This window comes from Pyricularia oryzae, chromosome 3 (genome assembly GCF_000002495.2).
Source record: "Pyricularia oryzae 70-15 chromosome 3, whole genome shotgun sequence".
NCBI lineage: Eukaryota > Fungi > Ascomycota > Sordariomycetes > Magnaporthales > Pyriculariaceae > Pyricularia > Pyricularia oryzae.
Genome location: NC_017849.1, coordinates 6,356,313 through 6,366,971, shown reverse-complemented (window position 1 = coordinate 6,366,971; position 10,659 = coordinate 6,356,313). Strand labels below are relative to the sequence as shown.

Genomic DNA, 10,659 nt, shown 5'->3' with positions numbered 1-10,659 from the left:
ATGCCGTGAGTGAACTACTAGGGACAGAGTCTGAGGTTGAATTCGCGTTTGGGAGCTTGATGTATTAATTTTGTGATCTTGCATGAGCCTACCAAAAGCCATTCCTTTTGAAACTGTGACAACCCCGTAGCCCAAACCCCGTATCCTGCCGTACTCTTGTGCTGCCCAACCTGCCGAGAAGAGCAGCGATCCGCCGCAAATCCTCCTGGGCACGAGACAGAAGCTGCCTGTGATGATATGCGTCTTGCAGGCGCCTCTTCAGCAGCTGCTCGACTTGATCTCGCACAGGCGTAGTGGCCTGTCCTTCAGCGACAGGAGCCGGGGTGGCGTGCTCGTCGAATTGGCCGTTGCCGGTCATGTTGTCGCTGCTGCTGTTGGGATTGTTGGTCAGCCCCCGGATTCTCTCTTCAAAATCCCGCTGCAAATCCTGCATCCGCCGCTCGGTTTCCCGTCTTTCGTCCGTCATTCGCTGCTCGAAATCGGCTTGGAACTGTCGCAGTAGACGCTGCATCGCGGCGGGGCCAGCTTCACCGGCCTGGTCAGGAGGGGGCGCACCGTGATGGCCGTGGTTGACACCACCACCGCGATGACCGCCTCCGTGACCTCCCTGGGCGGGCTGCTCGTGAAACTGGCCGTTGCCGGCCATGTTGTTGTTGTTGTTGGCAGCCATCTTTTGATGGTTTGCGAGTTGTGATAGGTTGTTAGCCCAAGATTGATTGAATGGTTGTACGTTTGTTCGTTCCTTTGTGGTGTGGTTCAGATGGGTGTTTCCAAAGTCTGCTGTTTACAAAATACAAACAATAAGTGCTGCCTTGTGGGTCTTCAAATTTGATCAGCTTTGTGTAGGATATCAGAAGTGACGAGAGGGTGAGCTAGAAGTGAATGATATTGGATTTGTCAGCTGAGTGAAGTTTTGCTAAACTCTGATGAGCTTGCCACAATTTCCTTCCCAGCCTTGCAATTCTCTCGTCACCGCACCACCAACAATCTCAGAAAGAAGTGTCAGACAACTCACGAAAATCTCCCAACCCACAATGTAATCATTACCAAGAGCAATGGCTGCACCACAGCAAGAGGAGACTAGACTTTGCGGGGACTTGACGTCCTTTGTTGCGCTGAAGGAAGATGTTTTCGGCGCGCGCAACGCCGCCGGCAGGCATCGGCCGTGGAGGTGTTTACCTACCTGACCTGATGGACTGCAGCTCATACTAACGATTATTCCTTTCTAGTGCCCAACCTCTCCTTCTAGGGCGGCCGCACCGAGCCTCCAGGCGGCAGTCCGCGCCACATTCCCTCCAGTTCTCCCCCGAATCAGGGCACCCCTTTCAGCCCTAATTCTCATGCGCTCTCTGTTCTTCAGCTACTGACAGAGCCTCGAGGGAGTCTTTTCCCAAAGGAGCACAGTCTTTACGACCGCCAACGGAAAAGAGGAGAGCCTTGTAGATGGAACTTATGGAAGCTGAATCTTCCACCATACCTGGTACGCAAGGCCTTTTTACCGCATCTCCTGGCTAAAACGCACCGCCGTTTGTAGGCAACTCCCCTTGGCTGTCGTTGTCTTGATTGTCAAAGGTCTCGTCTCCAGCCGCGGCGTCGCGAAGATGATCTACACTGCGGCATGCAGCCCTCCCAGATCCGCTCCATCCGAAACCTCCTCTTCCGAACCCCTCCGGAAGCTCTTGTTGTGCTAGTTCCTCTCCGCTCAGAATGCCCTCCCCTGTCGCTCCGGCCTCCGCCGCTTCCCCGGGGCCGGCCGCGCTGACGCTGGACCGATTGCCCCAAATCAGGAGATAGATAAAGAGGGATTTCATAAGCAAAAGAGGTTTTGCCAAAGTTCTGGCAACAAATTGAGTCGAGTTAATATGTGGCAATTGATGCTCGCTGGAATTTCGATTTCCTTGTTCTGATTCCTTGCCGGCTGAAAACGTAATGACTTTGCTGTCAATGAACCGCGACTAGTTGCGTTTGTTGCCGTAGGTTGCACTCAAGATAGGAATTGTTGGTCTCAGGCAGACGCTCGCCGTCATGTGCGTATGCCCTGTCTGGGCAGCATCATCTTGTTCTGTACCAACTGGACTCATGCACCCTCCGTTAAGACTACACGTTTATGCCACCGCAAAGGTGAAATTAAGATTTGATCCCAAGAGGACCCCATTCATGGATTATGCTAACTTGACATCATTTTATATACAGGCATGAACACTATCGAACAATCCCAGAGTGTCAACTCACTTCGCCATCACCTTTTCACGCAAACGAGATCCGAGTCTGAGCCCTGGTGCCCAAGTTGCGATGGAAAGAGACAAGGGCATACAAGAGGAGGACTACACACTGTATTACAAAAACGATGGCTACGGCAAGAGGACTAATGGAGAAGTGGCAAAGTCACCAACCCGGGAAGCTTCAGGTTTCAAAGAGTGGGAATACATCGACTGCCCAAAAAAAGATATCATATGTATCTTCACAAATTGTATCGCAGCCTCCCTTCCTGGCCCGACACTCGATTCACCTAAAGACACACGGACGCGGCACAGCAGCACTCAGGCTGAGCTGAATCACGCGAGGCCACGCTCGTGAAGCAGTAGGGGATGTCTGGCTTACCAACTTCAATCCAACTCATAACCCTCTTGGAATTTGCCAACTTGGCCCAGCCTTTGAGAACGAGCCCACAAATTTCCATAATGTCAGCCTCAGCCCTGTCGTCTGTGGGGGCCATGATTGAACCCGCCGAGAGCGGTCCAATTGACCTGCTCACCGGTGTGGATCCGTTTACCAAGACGGCGAGGGGGGGGGGGGGGGGGGGGGGTTTCTAGCAATGCCGATCAAAGACCTTGATCTGGCAAGTGTCCGAGTCAGACTGGAAAGCCGCCAACGAAAGAAACAACAAATGGGGTTCAGGGTTGGAGGAAGGTTGGGACTGGATGGTGGGGTAGAGGCTGAGCAGATTAATTTGGTTGACATTGAAGCCCATACCAAGCTGTACCTAGAGGAGGGTGATGAGGCAGGGGAGGGTTTTCGTACTACGCTATCCCTCCATCTAGGCTGGATGAGGCTGTATTGCGTCTGTGCAAAGAGGTATTCAACTATATGGACACGGTTAGCAGGTGAACAGCCTTACGATACAAGAAGCATCGTCCCAAAATTTGCACTGTGATTTTGACTTTCAAGTTCCCGAACGCACACCGCCATCGTTGAATGGGACTGAACGATTAGTAGTAGTAGTAGTAGTAGTATTATTTAACGCCGGGCTCGGCCCGGCTCATTAGCCGGCCGTTAGCAACCTCCCGAGGGGTATCTCGGCGCGCTTTCTATTTTCTCTATTTACACAGCGGAAAACAAGGGCATAGAAGCGAATCGAGCCTGACCGGGTTCGTGCCCGGTCCTGCTTACAGGTTTGTTCACTGACGCGACCCCGTGCCTTCAGGCGCACGGAGGGTTCGTCTGACGGCAGTTGACGGCTCTTCATCGAGAGGGGCCTGTGTCCAAACAGCGGAGCTGTCGGTCGTTTGTAGCCATGGAGACGAAGTTCCCAACAAGTGTGGGCTCGACGGCACAGGCGGGTGGTTGTTGTCGATAGCCAGCCGGGTTATCCTTGCCACGGTAAGCGGGGAGGAGGTGGAGGGAGCAGGATTCGAACCTACGTTACTCAAGTAACAGCCATTGCGCTTAACCACTGCGCCATTCCCCCCGACTGAACGATTGCAACAAACAATATGAAATGCACCCGCCTTTCTCATGTCCTGGGCTAGCCCTACATTGCTTGCCACAATCGTGCTGTCTGTTTTGCCCCTTTCACGTAAAGTTAACAACTATAGCCCGTTCAGACTTCACAGAAAGTTACCACCCTATCTTCCAATATCGACAACAAACAACGGCCAGCAAACTGCTCGATCCGCCTGTTGCAAGTCCCACAAGGCTGACTGAGGTAGTCCAGGAGTTGCAACAGCGGTTCCTGTAGGATCCGCGGCATATATCCCCTTTGTCAAACGCCGTGGAGGTGCCAACCCGCACCAAGAGATGTTTCCGCAGCACTAGAACGAGCAATAACAAGCAAGAATAGCGAGCAACGTGAGGAAGGCCAATAGGTGGAGGTACAACAGCAACTAGAGAAGAAGCAACGCTGGCATAGGGTCGTCAGTAAAACGATGAACGAGATCCAGAATGTCTGCGATATTTGTTGGAGGCTAGGGACGCATCATCGAAATAGACGATTCTGAGCTCTGGCTATATGGCTAGCCCGCTCCCTCCTGCCAACTAGTCTAGTATCAAAGGCCCGAGACCCGCCAGAGACTTTGAGAGGAGTGAGCGGTTCATTTTCTCGAGCACGTGCACCACTTCCTCCCCGGTCAACCGGGTTAGCTCCTGCACGAGCAACTGGATATGCAACCTGGGGAAATCTTTCGCATGGCTTCAAGAACAGGGAGGTAGCACACTATACGTTTGGGATCGTCAACGATTTATTTCACTAGTCAAAGCAAGTTTGTAGGCCAATGTAGTCGAATAAAAACTAAATAAATTACTGGGATTCACCCAAGCTGATGTCAGCATAAACGGGACCGTAAAGGCACCTCTGAATCTTTTGCACCTCCGATGCCGAGCTATAGTCCCCAAAGTCAGCACGTGTTATCCTAATTCTTCGCGATCACAGAAGGGCAATAAACCCAGCAACTTACCCTCCACCGGCACCGGCACTACCCATCCAAGCCATGACAATATTGCAAAAGTTCAGCTTTCTTTACCCATGACGGACAAGCCACCGCTGGGGCTGATCATCTCCAAGGAGGCCTTGGTAATGAGGTTGAAAACCCAGATTGAACTGCTATCAGAAATCTCAAAGATCCGGTCCTGGCAGTTACCAGTTCCGATGCAAGCTTGTGTGTACTTCTGGAACCACGAGTAAAGGCCTGCTCCATAGACATATATATCAGCGCTGTTCAGTATGCGCACAGCCACTCCACCCCCCACATTCATTGGACTCACCGCAATTGAAGCATGTTCACTTTGGGTGTTTTGCGTATTTAGAGGGGCCACAGAATGGCTGCGGCGTCGACCCGCCAAAAACTAAGGGTGTGTGGACAGTTTGCGGACAGGGTTAGAACGGCACGGATGGATTCGCAATTTTTGAAAGTGTGAGTTATATCAAATAGGTAGTCTGCACTAGGGATATGTTGGCAGAGTTTCCGAGTTATGTTGCTGTTCTGGGAAAGTCTGAGGGAATTAGGCCTTGCTGGCTAGTAAGGCTGAGGCGAAGAAGCTAATATATGCAGGGCTGGACTATCCAGGAACCTGTATCCACCTCGGGGACTAGGTTACATCAACTTACGAGAGTTGCCCATGACATGTGTTCTTGGCCAGCGGTCAGCACAAGAGTTTTTTTTGAACGACCAACCACTACTCCCCACTTTTGGGAACAGACTCCACATCCAAAGGCAATTAATGCATTTTGCATTCTTGATGCACCAACAACGGCCGGGGTCCGTATTCGGGACTCTTGGCGCCGTACTGCAGCCTGCAGCGTCAAATCTTGCCGCAGCTCATCGGCTAGCAACCCTTCTTCCTCCTAAACACCTGCCAGCATATTCTCTGGAAGCAAGTTGTCGATTTTCCCAATACCTAACCATGCCCATCTTTCGATGACGCCCGTTCGTCTCCCGCTGCTGCTCTTCGCCCAAAATTAACCCAACTGCACCGAGTTGTGGCTGCGCGCGGTAACACAATGCCTTCGGTGTTGGCAGTACTCCAGAACCGCATTGTGGCTCTTGGCTTCTTTGGCCATGTGCAAGGCGGTCCTACTCTACGTCGCGATGGTCTGGGCTCGGTGTCATTGCCTGAAAGCTCCCTGCACATGAATTTCCGCCGAGATGTCAACAGTGATCTCTGTTACTTATGGGTTGAGTCATATCTTTGGACAGGGTGCAAAGGCTTTTCTGAGCAGTATGGCATTAGCATGGCCGAGTTCATTGATATGAATCCTTCCGTAGCCTCTGATTGTGATGGCTGGGTGGGGGGATCCAAGTATTGTGTGCTGATGCGTAAGAGTCATTGAATCTCATACGACAGTCTTCAACGCCGCCCGCGCCTTGCCTAACCTAGGACGTTATCCTGCATATCTTGGCCAGGGCTCGGCATGACCTGCCCAGGAAATCGGCCTCAGCAGTGCGGGTCCGGCAACCGCCTGCTGCTGTAAAAGGTGCAAGGGCCACGCCGGGCCCGGAGCTCCACAGATCGTCGCCCAGCGTCGGTGCCTACCAGGTGCGCGGCTGCTATGCGGAGCCGGCGGGCGGGGCGCGCTCTTTGCCTTGCTTGCTGGACGCGGCCGACGTGACGGTCGAGAAATGCATCGCCGCGGCGAGCGCAGCAGGTGCCAGGTATGCCGGCTCGGAATATGGCCGAGAATGCTGGTACGGGAATATATTGGCGGGTGGGAATTTGTTGGCTTTTACGAAAAATTGTGTGACCATGACCTGCCTTGGAACCGCTGATCAGTACTGTGGCTCTGGCAACCACCTCCTGGTGTACAGCACAGGCTGAATGCAAATCGTGGGATAAGCTCTAATGAAAGACCGCCCAAATTTTTAAACAATCGCAAATCTCATGTCAGAGTCGCCTCGGCACTTGGTCCCAATAATTGGAAAGTTTGCATTGTGTACTTGAGACAACCACTCTGTCAGCGGTGAACCTAAACGAATAAAACTTCAAGCATGACATTATCATCACAGATGCGGTGTGTCAATCATATATCCAGACAACTTTCAGGTTATTCCTTTGCTTGCATGACCTTGAGTCTTGAGAGTCATCCTTGCACCTTAGCACGCGCGTTTCGTTGGGAGACGTTTCCTCGGAGACTCTGGTCACGGCAATTATGGTTCTCGTCAATCAATTGCTTGGATCTGACGAAGCGACGGTCGCTTTTTTGACCGAGGTGATTCGTCGTGCCATTGTCATAATGAAGCCATGCCTGGCCGCCATTTCATGGATCGGCCTGCCTCGTGTCCTCCAGATAGGCTGGAACGTGGATTTGACGGAAGAGCGCCGGAACTTGGAAGCTCTTGCGTCTCCATTGGTCAGTTATCTGGCTCAGTATTTGAACCAGGATGGTGATCTCGGCCGTACAACCAAGGGGCCCTGGAGCTGTCAGATAGCTTGTGGCTGCCGTGGCCTCGGAACATCAGCACTGAGATCTTTGTGATGGTAGACGAGACTGCACGGCGACTTCCTTGCATTCGGGCAGGCAATTTGGTGTTTGACCACGATTCCGATCAGATGATTGGACTCAGAGGCCCAGATGGTATTGTAAGTATGTACACCACGAAGCACATTTGTGTTTTTCATTGGATCCTTGGTGATAGTTAGGTAGATTAATACAACCACTGTATTGTACTCGTCTTAAATAATTGCTGTAAATCGGTGGCGGAGGAGAGCACCGCGATATAATTTGGCTGACTGTTGAGCGGTCACTTTGGCCTTTGGCGGCCCATTCAATAATGCAATAATTATATAAGACGATTCCCAACCTTTGAAGGTTGGCGTATCATGGTATGTTTGTTGTACACGAAAATAATAACTTGCCATACGATACCAAATCTCGTATAAGACGTTTGGAAGTCAAAATGCTTGGATTTTATCGCAAATCCCATACAAAGATTTTGGAAGATGAAATGCACGCCTGCAATACGATCGAAGAAATTCAATTCAGCCGGATATAAATTCAATCATGCTCCTCAGGTCTGACGACCCAAAGGATGTGGTGTGACAGGACATCATCTATTGTGGTTTACTGAACTTGATGCAAACGCCGAACTGGACTCTTTGCGTCAAGTTCGATAGTCCCGTTCGACTCCAGCAAGTGATTCATATTTACGGAATGATGAATAACTTGATCACTCGATAGTACCATACAAACGCCATCTAGACGAATTGGCAGATCTCTCAAACACCGGCTCCGTCCACAAATGAACTTTGCCGGCGTCATCACCAGCCAAGTAATCACCGACCATTACTTGGCTGTTCCAACCTCAACAACAATCAACCATCAACCATCAATCGCTGTCAGAGTCATTGTCGTCCTTGCCCTTGTTCTTGTCCTTCTCGTTCCCGCTCTTCCCGTCACTTTCATCTCCACTGCCGTTCTGGAACGCTCCAGGTGTAGGCGCCCTGGCCTTGCGACTCGACTGGACGGGCGCGCCGGCGGAGGCAGCCACGGCGTTAAAGACATCGTCGGGGGCCTTTGCCTGCGCAAGCCTGGCGGTAAAGGGCCCAAACCCGCGCTCGTGGAACCCGAGAAAGGCACCGGGGTCGGCGGGGTTCTGGACCGCCTTGTGCGAGAGCGCCCAGCCCATGACGGCGTCGGCGGCGGTCTGCTCGACGCCCAGCCCAAGCGCGGCGTCGAGGCAGTCCTCGCAGAGAAAGGTGTAGGTCAGCGCCGTGTCGTTGACCACCACCCCCTTGGCGATGGGCCGGACCTTGAACTTGCCCGTCACCTCGGGAGGGTCGTCCTCGTTGGTGGCCTGGCGGAAGCTGGCCGTGACGCCGCCCGCTCCGTCGGGCCACACGGCCAGGATGAAGTTGCCCTCCATGCTGCCGGTGAAGCCCATGGCGCCCCAGCCGACGCCGTTGGCGAGCGGGAAGGACATTTGCCCCAGGAAGGAGGTCGAGTTTTGCGCCGTGGGCAAGGCCAGACCGAGCGCGAAGCTCGTCCTGGCGCCGAAGAAGCGCTGCATGGGTACGGAGGTGGCTGGCTCGATGAAGGGGGTGGTGGTTTGCGTAGTGTCCGACGTGGCCTTTTTGGGAGCGGGAGCGGCGAGGATGGGAAAGGCGAGATTCAGAGCAATAATTTGAAGAGAGAGAAAGTTTGTCAAGGCGCGGATGAGGCGGGTTGATGCCGCTTGGGGCTTGAGGTGGTCGGTGTAGTAGCCCATTGTCGTGTCGGTGACGCTGGACCTGGTTCTTTGAGTTGGATATTGGAAGTAATGTTGACCTGCACCAAAGGAATATCACCAGGATATGTGTAGAAACGAAGGCGCCTGGCCATATCTTGAAGTTATTTTGCAAAAATCAGCGGCGATCCGTCTTTTAAGCTTTTCTTTGGTGCTCAGCAACCTTTTATCACCACCTCTTCCACAACGCTACTTAAAACGAGTCGTAGGCATTCGTTATACTCGAGACAACCCCACCAAGGTCTCCTTTGACAGCCGTAATATGACTTGTTGCTTCGTACCCGCATTGTTTTCTACGCCTGTAAATTTAAAGGTGTGGGTGAAGGTATAGACGAAATATGCCGTCTTATCCGCGGGTGCGGTCGTTTTCATCGCAATACTGGTTACGGATAGCGCGAGATTCTGTGGTTTAGGTGGGGTTGTGTCGCCAGCGGTTGCCTCGTAGTTTCCTGGCAATCGTGAGTGGGGAATTTTGGTTTCATCTGATCAACAATAGGGGTTTGAACGCGAGCGCTTGCTGTCAAATGCTATCCGGTACAGGCAGTTCGAACCGGACAATTGACAAGGCCCGCTGAACAAGCGAGCCAAGAAAAGATTGTCTTGTCGGCTAGACCTTATTTCGAGATACTTTAGTATTTGTTGGCGAGACTGTTTATGCGCCCAACTGGCAAGTGCACACGTGCTCGGTTGCCTCTTTGGTCCAAGGGTAGTCGTTTGATGTTTTGGATACAAAATCAACAAGGGGAAGGAGAAGTGAGGCGGATAGCTTGCGTTGCATTCATTATATCAAGCTCAGAATGCTCAAGTCAATTGCTTGAGATTCGATCGGCCTGTCAAGTCGTCACCACTAACAGAACAATATCTGCCATCAATATAGGCACGGTGTTGGAATAGAGAGGAACGCGTTCAATTCATCAATTCAATTGATGACTCACGTGCGGTGTGCCCCATGTGACCCACACGTGACTCACCCGGTCCCGACCATAGGTATCAAAAGGAAAGACGTTTAGGAATCTGAACCTGAGTAATTTCGTAGAAAAAAAATAACCATTAATATATTAACTTTTATCCGTAACAGCCTTTTGTAGATCGATCGATCTACGAAAGGCCTATCAACACACGGAAAAGTTCCGTTTCTGGACGCGGCCGGATCGTCTTTCAGCCTGAACTGCACCTATTGCCGGGCTGACTGACATCTAATATTACAGCTATTTGCAACCTTCACTCAGTTAATTGTTTGCTACAGTTTCCCTTCTAATTTTATCTTCCACCCAATATAGCTTAATTTAATATCATGTTCGGAACCAACACGAAGAAGTGAAAAAAAACAGGTACTGCGCATGAATCTCATGCAATTGTTGTCCGGAGATGCCGATACGAGCTCTTCGAAAGGAAGCTGACTAATACCTGCTATAGTGGTAGGGGTAAAAATCCATCCCCGGTACAGTATCCACTATATAGACTTAACTAACTTTACCGATTTAATGTTACGACCAGGATTGGTACCGACACGATTAGGCAAGAATGAGAAAGGTGTCGGGAACCCAAGCCAAAACTGTCACGGCCAGGCATACATTGGAGAACCTCAGTGTATTAGGCGCTATCGACGAAAATTCTAAACTGAAGAGAAGAGAGAAATTACAATCGTCGACGCGCTCAAGAGACGCGCTTAAATCCGGAGGTAGTGGATCCTTGTCCGATCCCTGGCTCGGTGTGGAGCCGA

The 10,659-nt window shown here is 51.6% G+C and overlaps 6 protein-coding genes and 1 pseudogene across 7 annotated transcripts; 1 reads left to right on the top strand and 6 right to left on the bottom strand.

Moving 5' to 3' along the window:
• Positions 1-88: 88 nt before the first annotated feature.
• Positions 89-670, bottom strand: MGG_13923 (uncharacterized protein; the record flags this gene model as incomplete). The annotated part of the gene is made up of 1 exon (XM_003713148.1): positions 89-670. The coding sequence occupies one exon, from the start codon at positions 668-670 to the stop codon at positions 89-91; it is 582 nt and encodes a 193-aa protein (XP_003713196.1).
• Positions 671-1,511: 841 nt separating this feature from the next.
• MGG_07952 (uncharacterized protein) lies at positions 1,512-1,811 on the bottom strand (the record flags this gene model as incomplete). Its single annotated transcript, XM_003713147.1, has 1 exon — positions 1,512-1,811. One exon carries the CDS (start codon positions 1,809-1,811, stop codon positions 1,512-1,514), a length of 300 nt encoding a protein of 99 aa, XP_003713195.1.
• A 1,352-nt stretch (positions 1,812-3,163) lies between these two features.
• MGG_16974 (uncharacterized protein) lies at positions 3,164-3,466 on the bottom strand (the record flags this gene model as incomplete). Its single annotated transcript, XM_003713146.1, has 2 exons — positions 3,164-3,201; positions 3,391-3,466. 2 exons carry the CDS (start codon positions 3,464-3,466, stop codon positions 3,164-3,166), a joined length of 114 nt encoding a protein of 37 aa, XP_003713194.1.
• Positions 3,467-3,616: 150 nt separating this feature from the next.
• On the bottom strand, positions 3,617-3,688 carry MGG_20168 (annotated as a pseudogene). Its single transcript has one exon. The product of its transcript is annotated as a tRNA-OTHER (tRNA).
• A 758-nt stretch (positions 3,689-4,446) lies between these two features.
• On the bottom strand, positions 4,447-5,336 carry MGG_16973 (uncharacterized protein; the record flags this gene model as incomplete). Its single annotated transcript, XM_003713145.1, has 3 exons — positions 4,447-4,598; positions 4,751-4,904; positions 5,324-5,336. The coding sequence occupies 3 exons, from the start codon at positions 5,334-5,336 to the stop codon at positions 4,517-4,519; spliced, it is 249 nt and encodes an 82-aa protein (XP_003713193.1). The 3' UTR covers positions 4,447-4,516.
• A 380-nt stretch (positions 5,337-5,716) lies between these two features.
• On the top strand, positions 5,717-6,531 carry MGG_07950 (uncharacterized protein; the record flags this gene model as incomplete). Its single annotated transcript, XM_003713144.1, has 2 exons — positions 5,717-5,977; positions 6,094-6,531. 2 exons carry the CDS (start codon positions 5,717-5,719, stop codon positions 6,529-6,531), a joined length of 699 nt encoding a protein of 232 aa, XP_003713192.1.
• Positions 6,532-7,540: 1,009 nt separating this feature from the next.
• MGG_07949 (uncharacterized protein) lies at positions 7,541-9,798 on the bottom strand. The gene has a single exon (XM_003713143.1). It carries the CDS (start codon positions 8,916-8,918, stop codon positions 8,040-8,042), a length of 879 nt encoding a protein of 292 aa, XP_003713191.1. The 5' UTR covers positions 8,919-9,798; the 3' UTR covers positions 7,541-8,039.
• Between the last annotated feature and the right edge of the window lie 861 nt (positions 9,799-10,659).

Bases quoted from the DNA above. Each gene is read 5' to 3' on its own strand.
- MGG_07949 (XM_003713143.1), bottom strand. From the start codon at position 8,918: ATGGGCTACTACACCGACCACCTCAAGCCCCAAGCGGCATCAACCCGC.